The sequence below is a fragment of the Populus alba genome, chromosome 3 (assembly GCF_005239225.2).
Source record: "Populus alba chromosome 3, ASM523922v2, whole genome shotgun sequence".
NCBI classification, from domain to species: Eukaryota; Viridiplantae; Streptophyta; class Magnoliopsida; order Malpighiales; family Salicaceae; genus Populus; species Populus alba.
In genome coordinates, this window is record NC_133286.1 from 14,454,327 (window position 1) to 14,471,667 (window position 17,341).

Below are 17,341 nucleotides of genomic sequence, written 5' to 3' on the forward strand. Positions count from 1 at the left end.
CAGCCTAGCGCATGTGATTTTTCATTTTTGGACTTTATTGATTAATACAAAATAAATCTTAGGTCGGAAAATTTTGAGTTTTTCAAAACAAAAATTCTAACAAATAAAAAAAAATGAAGAAAAAGGTATTTATTGACTTTTTTAGAAAGAAAAAAATCAATTTTTTTAATTTTTTATTTTTAAAAAATAAAAATTTTAAAATATTTTTTTAATTTATCGTCATTATAAAAATAAGAATTTATTTAATTAACTCAATATTTAATTTATTACTCTTCAATATTTATTATTTTATATAAAAACAAAAACAAAACAAAGAGGGAAAAAACGAATTGCCAAACCAGAGCCTAATCCTGTTTTATTTTTAAATAGTATTTCTATATTTTATGTAATTGAAAGATAAAAAAATTATAAATGTTATAAAATTATAATCAAAATTTATTTGAAAATTTTAATAAAAAAAAAAACAGATTTTAAACGATTTTTCATCAAAAATTTATTATTAATATTATTATGTTTTAAAAAATTATTAAAATGCAAATATTTTTTTAATAGTATTTGACAAATATATCAAAATTAAAGAGTAGGTTAATCTAATAAATGTTTTTCAGATTGTAAAAGAAAACCTAAAGAAAAAGGAAAAAAGGTAAATGGCCAGACCCGAAACCTAACCCTGCTTTATTTTTTTATATTAAAAAGCAGAAAATATATCATCCACTTTTTATGTTTTTAAAACAAAAAAAATTTAGCAAATATATACTCATAGCAAGATTTAAACTCAACACCTCAACCTTGTTTCAATTGCACTAACCACTCTTGCTACAACATTAATTTTGTATACAATAATTAAAAAAGATATATATATATATATATATATATATATATATATATATATATATATTAACAGTAAATCACCATATGAAAAAATCCAGTTACTTTAGAGTGTTTAGGTAATCATCTCTTACAAAAGGATATTTAAAAATAAAAAAGGGAGCTTGATTTTGATTTATTATCTTTAACATTAAGAAAATGGGCTAGTAAGGTTGCTGTTTTAGAATGGGTTTTAACGACGTCGTGCCGGCTAGTATCTATTATTAATGGGCTTAAGTATGGGCTTCTCAACAAGAATTAAAGAATGTATTACGGGACTCCTTAGCTTATCTTGCTTCGTAAAACTGGGCTGAGAACTTACTATCCACTGGAATGAAATTCATTTTTTTTATATACGGTTTGGAAAGCAGTGGGCTATTACCCTAAGGCATCAGTTATCTCTCCTCCTGTCTGTTTTGTACATGACTACGATCTCATTTGTTTTTTCAAAAAAAAATATTTTAAAAAAATTAATTTTTTTTTTAGTATTTTTAGATGTTAGAGAATAATATAAATCATATCTTGCAATTTTATCCAATAACTTAAATTTTTAGGTTAAATTGGTTTTTGAAATGGTATTAGAACCTTAATAAACAAATGGTCACAAGTTCAAATGTTATTCTTATTTATTTGATAAAAATTAAATACAATATAGTTTGGATCTATATAAATTTTAAGTTCAAAAGATTTTCACTTGAGAAAATAATATAAATTATATCTTAGGACTTTATCAAATAACTTAAGCTTTTGAGTTGAATTGGTTATTTGATATTAAATTATTTTGATATGTTGATATTAAAAATAATTTTTAAAAATAAAAAAAAATATTTTAATATATTTTCAAGTAATTGTTTTTAAAAAAAATAACTGCTATTAAAGTCTGAAGCATCTCTAAACCAAAAAAAACCGGAAATGAAAGAAACTTAATCACAAGAAATGAACCGGGTGCTTGCCAACATAAATATAAGTGGAATCAGGTCTAATGTAATGATATGTTGACCACGAAAGACAACACATGAATCAATGATTAAATGGGCTCTTATTAAGTAACTCAGAAATATCTATACTGAGATCGTGCTCAAGTATGCTGGTGTTTGGGAATAACATGGCCAAATAAGATCAGCGAACTTGGAGGAAAAACATGTCGGAAATCGAATTCGATCATGTGCTGCTCCAAACAATACCTATAATTTAACATAACATAATTAGGATGACGACCTCCTACTGTTTTTTATGACAAAAAAGGAGGGGAATATCAGTGGACAGCTTATGATGAAATAATAGATGTTTTTTTCTATTTTTAAATTATTTTTTATAGCACATTCATGAAACACAATTCGAGTACAAACCTTGCTAATCAAGTTCATTTTAGATTAGTTAACCCTGAATTGATATATTAACTCTATGATTGTTTTAAAAACATATTATTAATTTTATTAAAAAAAAATAAGTAGCCTAGGCCTGGATTTGGGTTGATGGCTAACATTTACTGGGGTGTGTATTTTTTGTAGATCAATATGGATTTTTGAATTAGCTTGTGTATATTTTATTAATTTTATAGACCTTAAAATTAATAATTATACAAGTCTATAGTAATCAATAATTTCAAAAAAGAACTTAAAATCTATCAGTTGATTAGAATTGATTGTGTATAAGCATGCTTTTTAGTTCTGACTCTTGTTTTATAATTGCCTACTTGCAACGTCCAATTACTAGAGCATCACAACATGACAGCTATCTTCAATTTAAGAGCCTGTAAAATGTCCTAGTCCTAGAGCTATTGTAAAACCTCCTGGTCCAATTATACTACCTGGCTTGCTCCTATGTAGAATAAAATATTTTGGGTCAAATCATGCGTTCTTGCTGTTTTATATACGTAGAGAAAAGTTCGTGGCACCATAAAATGGTAACAGCAAATTTTTCAATTTGGTTAATTCTCTCTAGGATTTACTCAAAGAACTCAAAATTGACCACCTGCCAATTACCAAACACAGGCTTCGCCACAGATAAACCTAGTCAATAAGGGTCCAAATCTGTAAGGACAATATTTTTAAACCCCCTACCGCCTGCGTCCAACAGCCCTACTACAAGGATAGAAGACCCCAAATGGTGTAGGGTAGACCGTGGGTGAATGTCATGGAAGTTGCTGTAGGTCTAAACGGGGACCAGCCTCTTAAAACGGGACCTGCAAGTAGCAGTTCTTCATGCCCAGCCAACCTTCCCTACCCAACCTGCCAAATCCCCAAGGGCCACGGCCTAAAAAATCACATGATCGCAGTCCTTCCTGTTTCCATCTGGACAAGTCAAAAAACAAAATGTTTTGATGCATCCGATAATCACTCATCAACTGACCAAGTATTTTTGTGGTTCCTTGGCATTCATGATTTTTAAAAAAAAAAAAAAAAAATAGCACAGTAGCAAAAAAATACACGCAAACTATCGCAATTGAAAACTTATTTTCCAGAAAAACACGGTTTTATAAAACATGCACATGCGCGACTATAAAATGTGCATGTGAAACTTCTATGACCTCAAGATGCGCAGGTAAAGAGAGGGAGAGAAAGGACACGGTGGTTCGCGGTGGAGGATAAGGGGAGGAGAAGGTGGAAAAAGAAAAATAAGAGGAAAAGGAAAAGGATTTTTGCCAATTTTAATCTGATTCGACGTGCACATCGCACCTGCATGTGTAAGTGGGTCATGCACGTGCGATATAAAATTATGCTATTTTTAAAAAATAAGTTTTTCAGCCTTGCTAGTTTGGATATATTTTTTTAGCCGCTATTTTTGAAAAAAATAAACTTCCTTTCTGACATGCCGCGCTGTATTATTCATTTTCTTTGATGTTTAAAATTAATTGATAGCGTTATTTTCTTAAGTACATTTTTCATAAATAACCCGAATCCTTGTCTGGTTTGTTGATGTCGGGTTGCTTACAAGTCTCAATCTCGAATAAAATCCCTGCTAATGTACCCAACAGGGATGCAAGGATAATAAAATGCTACAAAGGGTTCACATGCTACCCAGAAAATTTGTGGTGGGAAATGGCAAAAATGGGTTGACAACGAGGCATCAAAGGGAAAATCCCAAAGCGGCATTTAATGACATGTAGTAGAACAAGGAGGTGCAAGAAATAATGTCACATTAATGGGGGTGGAGGGAGCTAGATTCGTGCAGGTGCATTTAAGTCATTTGCATTACCTGTCTTAAAATTAAACGCATTGATTATTTCATGGCTCGAGGGTGGTAAAAAAAGAAGAAAAAAATGGCACCCACTTTTTCAAAGACTAAGCTACAAGGGGGTGCATGCCTCTATTACAATGCTCCTCCAGCTGTTTTTGCTTTTCACTTTTGTTGCAGTAGGATTGCTCTTATTTGCCTCAAATCTCCAACAATTTAAAGGATGTTTAAACTTTTGAAAGACTTAGCTAGATTCGTGCAGGTGCATTTAAGTCATTTTTGTTTACCCAAATATAAGCAGTAAAACATACTTTATCGTTTTGTAAAGTCTATAATTTAGAGGATGTTTAAATTGATTAATATTGTATCACTTGCTTTTAAAAATTGATATTTTATTGTATTATTTACTTTTCGTTTCCAAAAAAAAAAAATAATAGTTGGCTTTAGACATTTTAATTCAGAATAAAACTTCAAGGTGCAAAATTTTTACTCCCCTAAAATTAAAATTAAAATGTCAAAAAGCTTTTTTCCCAACTTATTAACAAAAACACTAAAAGATTTGGCCTAAAAGCATGCCCTCATTTCCCCCCACTTTCACCCTAAAAAAACACTAAAAAAAAAAAAAAAAAAAAAAAAAAAACACGTCGTGCTAGAATTATTATCAACAGCACATGTCGTGGTTGTTAATAATGTACTACCAACTTATCTGATGAATTTGTTAATATTTACCAACTATTTTTTCGGTTGGTAAAATTTTGCATGAAAAATTACCAGCTGATTTTGTCTGTTGGAAAAGAAAGTCAGTTGGAAAAGAATTTTACCAACTGATTCCCCTAGGGTTACCAACCAATCTTCCTCTTGGTATGTGGTGTATCCTAACTTGTCTTTTCCAAGGATCTTAGTTAGGGGGACAGGGTGTCTGGATTCGAGTTTTCCTCTAAATCCTCCACCATTAGAAGATTATTTAATCGTTTTTTTTACTGAATTTAGATAATGTTTGTAAGTGTGATAATAGTTAATTTTTAAAGTGTTTTTAATTTAAAAATATATTAAATTAATATTTTTTATTTTTAAAAAAATAATTTTTTTTATATAAATATATCAATTAGTGAAATACTATTTGAAATTTTCAAATAGCCCTTAATTTATTAGATAAATCCCATGCATTGGAAGAGTTGGATAAAGCATCTCAATGTGCTTTTAAATTAAAATGGAAGGGCGCGTTTGATATTACGGTCAAAATTAATATTGTTAGTAAAAAAAAATTTAATAAAATAAAATATTATTTAAATATATTTTTGAGTGAAAAAATATTTTAAAACACAACATTTACCACACTTCTAAACATGGAGTTAGTTTTACAAAATTTAAAGCAAAAAAATTTAATTATAACAAATGAACAAAGTAGAAGGATCACATATCATTTTAAGCATTTCTACAAGTAAAAGAACTTTCAGGACTATGCTGCAATTTTATACTTTTAACTACTAATTAAAAGTAACCATTTAGATTTTTTTTAATAATGGGTGTGTTACCAAGAAAAATACTTTAAAAAAAATATAGAAAATATAGATCTAGAGCAAAGAAATAACGATTTATAACCTATCAAACGAAGGGGTAATCTCGCTTCAAATCATTAAGGACCAAGAACTTATTCGAATGATAAACAAAAGTAAAACTAAAATCAAATTAAATAAAGCGAGGAACTATAAGTAAAGTAAATAGAATGGAGAAAAAATCAATAAGCTTGAATTGCAAATATGTGAGAAAGTCCAAAAAAAAAACATATTGAAAAAAACGATTTTTATAGGTAGGTCTTCATTCTATGGATATCAAAATTATAACCTAACTCAAATTCTTTTCGATTTTAATTCAACTATAATTTTTTTTTTCAACCAACCAACGTATAGCCAGGTTTTCCATTGGTTTTAGGAAAATTATTAAAGGGATGAAGTTCTTTATAAAACTTATTGGTTATTGTTTGATGATAAAAGAAGATAAAAATATATATGGTTAAAGAAATAAAAATATAAAAATAAATATATTTCTTAGATAATTTTAAAATGAATTTATATAATTTCAAAACAGGAGGTATAACGAGGATATTTTTTAAAAAAATATTTATTATTTATTATTTTAAAAATATTCTTATAAAAAACTCTCAATTCTAAATTGTCAAACTAAAACATATAAGGATAAGAATAATTATTATTATAAAACTAAACTCAAGAGTCAACCCGAAGCAAAGCCTAGGTCACTAGTTGAGGCTCGAGTCATGGGCCAAGTTGACTCGAGTCGGCAATTTTTTTTTTTACAATTATCATAGTTTTAAAACTTGATTTAAGGATTGACCCGGAACAAGATCCAAGTTACGAATCATAAGGGTCAACCTAGATTTACCTAGATCAATGTAAAAATAAAAACTATTATTATCATAATTTTAAAACCCAATACAAGAGTCAACCAGGGCAAGGCCTAGGTCATGGGTCGGGAGTTTTAAAACTCAACCTGGAAGTTAACTCAATGCAAGGTTCAAGTCACGGGGTTGAAAGGGTCAAGCCAAATGATCCAAAAAAATTTCAAAAAAATCAATTGGTTTTTTACCGTGTTTTATTCCGGATTGACTTAGGTTTTTGACTAAATTAGGTGGAATCAATTATTTCTCTATTTTTTCAGAAACTTGGACTCGTTCGGACTTTGGGTTAACCTGTTAAGTTAGTCCTGGTTTTATAACTAGGTTTATTATAATATTATTGATTTCAACACTCATTATAAATTAAAGTAAAAATAAAATAAAACTAGTTATTTTTAAAAAAATATATAAGTTTGACAACAATACATATTATATGTTAATTTTTTATTATTATGTCTTGTCTACTGTTTACAAATATGATATATAAATAATTATTTTATCTTGTATATTATAATCAAATATAATTTTTTATATTGCCTCCATTATTTTTATCCTTACTATCCCGAGAAAATAATCAAATACTACATATTAGTCAAATTCACAAAATAATGGATTACATGATGACTTTTAGGGTTTTACTTTTAAGAAACATTAAGTACATTGATATTTTTCTTTTGCTTCTTTTGCTTATCTCATGTGATCTGGAATATTATCTTAACATTGCTTTAATAATTTTCTTTTTGCATTGAGAAAGATTTGCCTCAGCTCACGCCATTGCGCCGACTACCAAGTCATTAAAAAAAAAAAGACCTCTATAATTTTATTCATTTTTAACCTTTTTATATTTAGTTCATTATAATCGGATTTTCTAATTTGTTTTTGTATAAATTTATGGTTTTATTACTATCTTATATTTCATCTGATGAGTTTCGTGTGTTAATTATGGCTGGTTTGGATCAATTTGATGTGTCAATTAAGAAAAAAATATTTTATCTAAAATATCACCAATTAAATATTTTAAAAGTGTTTATATACAGTCAGCATCCATTGAGTTTTTACTTTCTAATACTTTTATAAAATTTTTAAATGTTAAAAAAAATTAACTCGCTTCTTAGCGCTGGTCAAAAAACTAGTCTAGCTGTGTACACCACCGTGAATGTGATGAAAAAAAAAAAAAGGGGGATATAAAATTATTGAAGGGTGCTTCTTGATATTAAAATCCAAAAGGCAAAAAGAAGAAGAAATGTGGAAGACAAGTTGTCGTTTTATTGTTTTAAATCTCAGCGCTTCTTTAATATTCCATTCTCTTTCTATTATTCTCTTCTCACTGTACCATTCAAACTCCAACGAAGGATTCATCTCTTCGGTCCTCTATCTTATCTCTCTACTGCAAGGAATTAATCTCCGGATAACCAATAAATCATTAAAGAGAATCCACTCATCATTGTTCAGTGTCTGAAAGCACCCTAATCCTGGCGTTTGATGTGATTGTCCCCATAATTAAGCAAAATGGAATATCGCAACTGAAAACAAATTCCTAATCATGGAGGTCCTACTCCGACGAGCAATATCCTTAGAACAATTCTCTGTAATTACGATCCAATAAATTATTTAATTCTTTGATATTAAAACTGCTAATGGCCATTGATCAACTTGTCAAGGCGGCCCTCCTTTGTTTTTTAAGGAGGCCGGTACACAGGAGAATCAATAATGCATAGAGAACAAAACGAAAACCTCGAGGGGTCCCTTAGGGTTTCTTATTGCATTTAATCTGCAGCCAGAACACTGCTAGAGCACCTCCAAAGGTTGTGATAAATGAAAAGTCAAGAATTAAAAAAAATATTTTATTTAATCAATGCTTGTTTTATATGCTTTAATGGGAGTTCTAAACAAAATACTAAAATAATTTTTTTTTCAAAAATATTATTTCTATATATCTTAAAAAAAATAACCAAAACCAGCAAAATAGAACCAATAAATAATAAACTAATTAAATGCAGCTATGTATAAAAATAATGACATCGAGCTTCATGAAACATTTATTTCTCTCTTTTCAAATGTTTTTTTATTGGAGTATATGTAAAAAAAAAACAAGAAGATATATTTATACTATTTAAATTATTATTTTATTAATTTAACTCTCCAAAATAAAATCTTTATTTGTAGAAGTTTTTAGAGCCTATTTAGAATTCACATAATTTTGATTTAATAATATAAAAATTATTTTAATATATTTTTAAGTAAAAACAAAATTATTTTAAAAGACAAACAGCATTACAGTGGTAAATTGTTGGTGTAGCTTTGATTTGAAGGGGGAACAAAGCTAAACGAAACGCAAAGTATTGAAAACCAAGTGGGAGAGGTAGCCTTAAATGGAAAATGACTTGACAGGATGGAGTGCTAACCAATTTAGACTATGCTGATGCAAAATAATTAAGATTTTGATTAGGGCAGATAGATGGTACGCTGACATGAAAACTGATTGTGAATTTTAAACAACCCGGGCTTTGTTCAGTAATAAATAATAAAATAAAAAAGGCCAGATCAAAGCCTCAAGAAACAGGAGGCAAATATTGTCACCGTGCGATTTACCAAGAAGAGAAAATGACTGATATGACACTGGTAGGGGGGGAAAATAACAGCTTTCCCTATCTTACCTTGAATGAAAAGCTGCGAAATCAAGGCAGTCTGCGGGTGTACGTGACTGCGGTTATACGGCCTTTTTTAAAAATATATATATATTTTTTAAAATTTTAAATTAATTTTTTATATATTTAAAAATTATTTTGATGTGTTAATATTAAAAATATATTTTAAAAAATAAAAATTATTATTTTAATATATTTACAAGTAAAAAATATTATGAAAAACAACATCTACCATACTTTTAATTAAATACTTAATTAATTTTAAAAACCTTTATAATCTTCCTCGATTCCAATTATAAAATTTATATAAGTAGTAAAAAAACAAATCACTTGAATCAATTTAATAGTAAAAATCAAATAGAGAAACAATAGTTATCTTGGTCGTGATAAACCGAGGGTGAAATTAAAAATTATTTTTTAATAAAAAAATAAAAATAAAAATGTGAGCATTGTCATTTTTCAGTTAGATCATTTTATTTTATTGTGCGCCAAAATGTTAACTCAAGCATTTGATTAAGTGAATTAGAAATTATATATGTAGATAAATGTGAGGTAGAGTTAGTGACATAAATAAAAAAAACTAGACTAGAAAACTAAAACATAAATGTATATTAAAATATTTGATTTCAGAGTTATTCAAGCTTTTTTATTTAATTATATGTCAATATTGCTTTAAAAAAAAATTAATAATTTAAATTCTATCAAAATAAAATAATTTTCTAGTATAATCCTTCTTTTTTTTATTAATCTATTTTTCTCAATTGAAAAATAAAGCTTTTTTGAGCTATGTACTTCATTAATAAAAATAAAAAGTGATTAGAATAAACATTTGAACGACTCATTACGATCCAAAATAAGGAAAAAATGCATCTCTTTATTTAAGATATATTTATCCTATTAATGTGTATCCTATTTTGAGCAATTTATTTATTGAAGCAAAAAGAAATTAGAATCATAAAAAAAAAATTAAAAATAACAAAAAAAATATTTATTTTCATTATACTGCGAATGTATTAAAAAGATAAATGAACAGTGCACTAGAAACCTCGGGTATTTTTTATGCAAACATGTGATAGTAAAAAAAAAGAGAGAAAAACAAAAAAAATAAAACTTAAAAACAAAAACAAAGACAAATTAGAAAGAGCTGCTAAAAAAAAAAACGCTTGATAAGCATGATGTTTCCCTTTGTTTGTTTTTTTTTTTTTAAAAAAAAAAGAAAGGGTGAAAAATTAATATTTACATAAAAATAAGTAATGAAAAAGGATAAAAAAACACAAAAAAAAAGACCCTGATAAAACTAGAAGACCTGGCCCGCACCTGTTTTTTTTCCTCAAAATCGGATGACATATTATGCTCTTCTGGAATTTTTTTTTTTAAGATGGGTGATAGGTCATCTATACCGGTCATCAATTGATCATTTTTTAGTCAGTTTTGATGATGGAAAAATGAAGGTCTAAGTTTTTAATTAAAAACTTGATTTTGTATTGTTTTTATCTAAAAACACTTGTAAAAATAATATAATCCTTGAAAAACCACTTATCAATCCCAAACCACTTATTTTACACTTTAATACTTTTTTTATTGAATTTTATTTTTCTTTAACTAAATATAAGAAACCAGCCATTAAATTGGTCAAAGAATGCTGAATTTTCCAATAATGTTTGAGAATAAAAATGAGAAAATTACAAATAATATAAATTACTACAATGAAATATCTAGAAATCTTATTATATTTTGTAATCCAAGGTAAGGTAATGCTTTTTTCCTTTCTTTCTGCCCTCTCTATTTATCACATATGGGAAATCAAATTAAAACAGACAAAAGGAAGAAAGAAAGAACACTCTGTCTAGGTCATTATCGTCATTTGAAAAGATTAACCAGTTGCCGTGTCCATTTAATGTCGCGCCATGTCCCTTCCATCTCATTCTTTTTATTACAACACAACAAAACAAAACTCTGACTTCTGTGTCGAAAGAAAATGAATCCCCAAGCACATCAACACCTCACTCAAAAACTCTAACCCAACAAAATCGACATAGATATGGAAATGAAATAAGAAACTCTCCCTTCTTCTTGTTTTTAATTTTCATTTTTCAAGAGAGAGGATCCAGTTGGTGTGCAGGTCGGCTTGTCCTTGTTCAATGGCGAGCAGGTGGATTAAGTCCTTACAATGCAAGTCGAGAGCATTTGATGATGTTTTTAACCCCAACCCGAAACACTTGTTACCCAGCTCCAGTTGCAGAAAACACTCTTCAAAAATGACTAAAGATGTCATTATTGAAACCGAAGCCAAGAGATCAAAACCTAAACACCATCTTTTTAATCATAACCAACAAAAACCCACCTCAAACCCCGTTTCAACACCCCCACCACGTTCTCGTTCGACCCGGAACACTGACCCCGTTTTCCCTGCCCTCACCGAGCTGCCTGACGGACATCCTTCAAGAAATGTGGTGGATATCATCTTTCACACCAGTTGGAGCAACAAATCATTCCCGGGTCGAATCGAGATGATTTTCAAAGTGCAAAACGGGCCGAGAACGGTGACTCGCTTTGAAGAATATCGAGAAATTGTTAAAACCCGGGCCGAGTTAACAGGCGGAACGACGCGGGAGGAAAACGCAAGGTGTGTTGCGGATGGAAACGAGATGATGCGGTTTTATTGCTTGGGTCCCGCTGGAGGTGTCCACGAAGCGCGTGGTGATGCGTGGGTTTTCCCTGGAGGGAAAGGAGCAAGAGTTTGCACGTTTTCCGGCAGCGGAGGAGCTCATGAGAGCGCTGGTGGTGGTAGAGGACGGAGAGCAATGCTTGTTTGTCGGGTCGTAGCAGGTCGGGTTACGAAGCAAGTCGGGTTTGATTCATTGATTGATGACTGCCGGGTCGGGTTTGACTCGGTGAGTGGGGATAACGGCGAGTTGATGGCATTTGATAGCCGTGCGGTGTTGCCCTGTTTTCTTATTATCTATAAATTGTAAAAATACGTGGAAATTATTTTCTTTTCATTTATTTTTTAGAAGTGCTTTTCTTTTAAATATTAATCTGGTGCGTTCATCAACACAAATTTTCTTTCTTGATTTTTAAATCTTGAGCTGTTAATTTTTTTTTAATATTTTTTATATTGCAGTTATTGTGAGAGAAACTGGGTTGATAAATGCTAATTAACCCACCCGCCGTTACTGTTTAAATGTACTAATTGTTATTGATTGCTCGGTAACCTTTCTACCACATCCTGTTCTTTTTGTAATTTTTTTTTAATAGTTAATTTATTAGGAGAGTCTGGTCAAAAAAGAGTAGGGGGTCATTTGTCGTTGTGTGATGATATTGATGTTGATTTGTCAAAGCTATCAACTCAATATTGTTTGTAGAGCTCTAATGCTGACAGGAAGAGAATGCCACCCTCTTAAAAAAAAAAAAAAAGATCGTTTTAATGTATAATTTTTTAAAATAATATATATATATTATTTTAATAAAAATATTTGAAAAAACAGCTTCTGCTGATACTATAATGTTAAAGACTATCTAAAGATTTGATTGTTAGTTATCTTGTATTGATTTTTGGCTAAACCAATATGCACAATGATGACTTACTGTGTCAAAGAACTATGAGAATTATAATGTAATGATAGCAATAATTAAGTGGTGGATTTCTTGTGGTTTTCCTTCGTAAGAAATATTGGATTCTGTAATTATGATTTTGGCAACAGAAAATCTTGGCTTTCGAAAGGGGATGATGGTCATATATTTAGCAATGATTCGATTGGGAAAAGTCATTTACTTACTTGCTGTCTTTGTTTTGATTTCAAAAGTTAGATACTTCATACAAGGTTTATTAATTTCAGCTGTAATTATATATATATATATATATATATAAAAGTAAAGGTCATTATTTTCGGTTTGGTTTGGTTTTATAGGATAAAAACTTATTCAAACTAGTTTAATTCGGTTTTTTCTGGTTTTGCTCAGTTTTTTTTATTTGGATTCAGTTCGGTTTTTTCAATTTCAAGTTTATAAAACCGAACTAAACCAGTTTGATTTTTTTAGAAATTTTAATTGGTTTTTTTTTTTTATGATTTTTTTTTTTAATTTTTTTCAATTTAATTAAGTTTTTAGTTTTTTTACTCATCCCATGATAAAAAGAGAGAGGGAGAGATCCATGTTAAAGTAGAGGGTTTTTTTTTTTTTTTTAATTGGCATGGTGGTAAAATAAATTTATCAAGATAGCGCTGTTAAAAAATTATCTGTTAAAATAACATAGTTGATTGAGACTTAGAAGTCTCACATGGACGACCCTAAAAACTGTTTTCCCTTTATTTCTCTCTTCCCCTTCCTCCACGCCACCTTGATACTCCCTTTCTCGATCTCTTTCTTTAATGCAACCACTCTCTCTATATCTATCACGACAAAACACCTCTCTTTCAATAATTTAAGATATAATCCACCCTCTCTTTTTTAATTTTATTTTTTGTCTTATTTTCTAATATGTTATGGTTAGTGTTAAGAGTTTTTTTTTTTGTTAGTTTAGGGACTTCTTGGTTTTGATTAACTTAATTATAAATTATGTTAATTAGCTATAAAATACATTAATTTGATTGATAAATTACATTGTTTAGGAAGAAAATTGATGAGTGAGAAAATTGATGAGTTAGAGCTTCGTTGATTAAAGTTTTCTCAAAAGTATATAGTTTAATGAATTTACAATATTGATAAATTAGCATTGAGTTTTATTGTGTTATTTATAAGATTATTATGTTACTATAGTGTTATTATTGTCGATACAAACAACAAAACTTATAATTGAGGGAATAATGAATTTTTTCTACTTGATTAGACATGTCTCTTACTAAACTAAGAAAATTAATATGTGGAGGTAGTGAGTAAATTTTTTTTAAAATTAAAGTTGATATTACTTAGAGGATGTAAGCTAGTATATGTCCAAATTATTATGTCGCGTGCTCATTTATAGTGATGAAAATTTAAATTCAATGGCCGGTTTGACAACAAAAAATGTGTTGCAAATTTTAGAGTTCTATTTAAATAGTAAACCCGGATAAAATAAAAACTCATGTAATATAGAGTTCCCTCATGTCCCAAGTTAAATTCAAAGAACTACACACAACTAATACATTTGGGATAGGTGGTGATGTCATGGAGACACAAAATGTTTTGGATATAGAATTTAAAAAATAAAAAAAATATATTATTTTAATATATTTAAAATAAAATATACTTTAAAAAACAATAACTCATATATCTCAAATAACTTTTAAAATGTATTCAGATTTCAGAATATAGTACAAGGCTTCACCTGATAATGCTAATGGGGCCACGAAAAAACCACATAATCATGTCAATTGTCACGGGAAAACTCAAATGATAAATCTGAATAGAAGTGCCCACAAATTAACTTATACAATCATTACCTAGCCAAAATTGGATTCCCATTTTTATTGACACTCTCTCCCCTTCTACCTGTAATACTTGACTACAAGTCTCCTCATAGTAGACCAAAACAAAATAAAATTGAAAACTTGAAAAGAAATCACATGGCATCGACTTACTCATTGACAAATTCAATTGACACACCCAAGACTTTTTTTCAAATCAAAAAATTCTTAAAACTGAAATGATTGAATCGTGATGGCATTATTTTTTATGAAGAAAAGTCTTATAACTTTTTTTTTTTAAAAAAAATGTAAGCTAAAAAATTGAACCTAAAACCTCCTGTAAAAGAGGTGAAGCACACGCATATCGTTAAACCACAGGTCAAAAGGTCCATGATGCGAGTTGAATTTTATTTTCTTTTTGATAATTGGAAGGCTTGGTAGGTGTGATTTTTTTGTTCAACTATTTTATGATTTTGTTTTAATCTCTAATGGATTTTTTGAATTATCTATAAATAAAAAAGTTTGAATGGTTATTATATTAAAATATTTTAAGATATAAATAATTTTAAATTAAGTTCGATAAGTTAATTATAATTAAATATCTTATTTGATTTTTAAAATTTAAAATTAAAGAGTATAAATTGGAATTATCATTCAATATTTTAATAACTAATAGTTAAAATAGTAACTCTTAGAAATAATTATCACTAAAAAATTTACACTTATTTGTTTATATGTATAGTTTAAATTAAAGAAATTGGAATCATATTTAACATATGGTGTAAGAAAGGCCTATCTTTATTTCAAAAAATAAAATAAAATATTTTTTTTTTAATTTTATTATTCAACATGTGATTTATCTGAAATTTATTTTGATTTGCTTTTATATTTTATTTTGGTTTACTTTCTAAGAGATTATTACAACCTCAAGTCTCAAATGAATGTCTCAGACTTTTATTGATTTTTAAATTTTTTACGTTTGTCTATTTTTGTTATCATATCATTAAATAAAAAATTATTTAAAAAAAAAAAAATTGTTAAATCTAGTGTAGTCCATTATAAACTGTGTCATGGGTTTTATGGATTAAGTTTACTTGAATCGATTTCAATACGTTACCATTTAATATTAAAATAAAAAAAGATGTTAAGCCACACTTTTTATTAGTTATTTGTGAATTCATGAATCATCATATTGACTAGATCATGTGAAGATAATATTTCATGAAAATTAATTTATAAATTCAAACTAAATAAAAATTCAACAAAATTTTAAAATTAACATGTTAAAACTAGTTATATAACATAATAGATATCATTATCTAGGCTTTTTTATTTTTTTTCACGTTGAAAGAATTTTTAACCCACAGCATAGTTTGGTTAAATAAACTAGTATGAACATGAGAAAACAAGGTTTAAGTCCTCCTGTCCATATTTAAGAAAGAATATCTTCTCTTTTCTTTACGGGCCATCATCCAGGCCTAAGAAATTTTCATTCATTTCATATTATATTCAAAGGGTGCGTGGACGACCGAATTGAATATCATAATATATGTATGCATCTATTAGTGGATTTTCAAGAAATATTTTTCTCACGACCTTTTCTTTGAAAACAAAAACCCCACTTGCCTCTTAATTTAACAGCTCCAAAATCACTGAAAAAGGAGGTTCTAGGTCAAGATAAGGCCATATGAAATATATATTTACAGTGTTTGTAGCTTTCTCCCTGTGCTGTCCACCACGACCAGCCAACCAAGCAAACGGTATGGGCAAGAAGTTATCCGGCGACACATAGCTTTGCAATGCACGGAAGAAGGGACATATCTTGATCCACAAGCGTTGCCCTTATACCGTACCACTCTAGATACATCAACGGCAGGTGTTACGTGAGAAGCGAAGCAAGTAACTGATGGTAAGATTGACCTTGTATTGTAGCAACGGCGACACCTAATTTTGCTGTGATTACAAGAAGACCTAGTCTAGAAATAACTTGTTCTCTACTGATGAAAAACGAACAAAAGATAACTTAACTTACACTTGTACTTGTTTTGTTGGGCATTGAATTTCCATCCTTTCTACTTAATTAGCTCTATTCTCCAGCTTTGAAGACGTCGAACAACTGCTTCGCTTGGGAGAAAATGAAAGGCAGATAGATGGTGTATGGTCACCATCTTTGATAAACACTTCTAATCCACTAACACTAGATCTACGGAATAGGAGCACCCTACCTATTCGTTTCCGTAGTTTTACGTAAAGACTGTAACTCCATAGCTCACAAGAGTTTCATCAGATGGGCGCTTGGCTATCCTTGATGTAGTTTGTGTTTGATGTTGTAATGGCTTTTGCGGGTTGCTGTTCTTGAGAAAAAACAAGATTAAGAAAAACATATACGAAGAAAAAGATATTGAAACACTGTTTGGTTTGAATAACAAATTATTTAAAAGATGTTAGAAGAAAGACTAAAGAATACTTGTATTAAAAATATTATTCATAACTTGGTGTTCTTAAACACATTTAAAGATTATTTTTGAAACTTTACACAAAGCAATAATTATAACAATCGATTTACTCTTCCTGTTTTTAACATGCGAATATTAAAAATAAATTTAAATAAATATTTTTTTTATTTTAATAATTTTAAAGTTGACGGAAATAAAATATAATGTGAAACCCCAATTCAGGGAATTTACTTACATTTTCACTTTCTCGGATCAAGGAATGTGGGAAATGATAAAAGAAAAGTCTTGATCAACCACTTAGAAGGAGGACATTATAGGTTGGGCCTGAGCATGAGCCTGGCATGGCATGCAATATTAGCAAAAGTTTTGGATCCCACTTGGACCATCCAGGCTTAT

The 17,341-nt window shown here is 29.0% G+C and overlaps 1 protein-coding gene across 1 annotated transcript; it reads left to right on the forward strand.

Annotated features, from left to right (window-relative positions):
* Positions 1–11,028: 11,028 nt before the first annotated feature.
* Positions 11,029–12,187, forward strand: LOC118028589 (uncharacterized). The gene has a single exon (XM_035032224.2). The coding sequence runs from the start codon at positions 11,247–11,249 to the stop codon at positions 12,078–12,080; it is 834 nt and encodes a 277-aa protein (XP_034888115.1). The 5' UTR covers positions 11,029–11,246; the 3' UTR covers positions 12,081–12,187.
* Positions 12,188–17,341: the final 5,154 nt, after the last annotated feature.

What these genes read in the sequence shown, in the direction of transcription:
- LOC118028589 (XM_035032224.2), top strand. Translation starts at nt 11,247, where the DNA reads ATGGCGAGCAGGTGGATTAAGTCCTTACAATGCAAGTCGAGAGCATTT.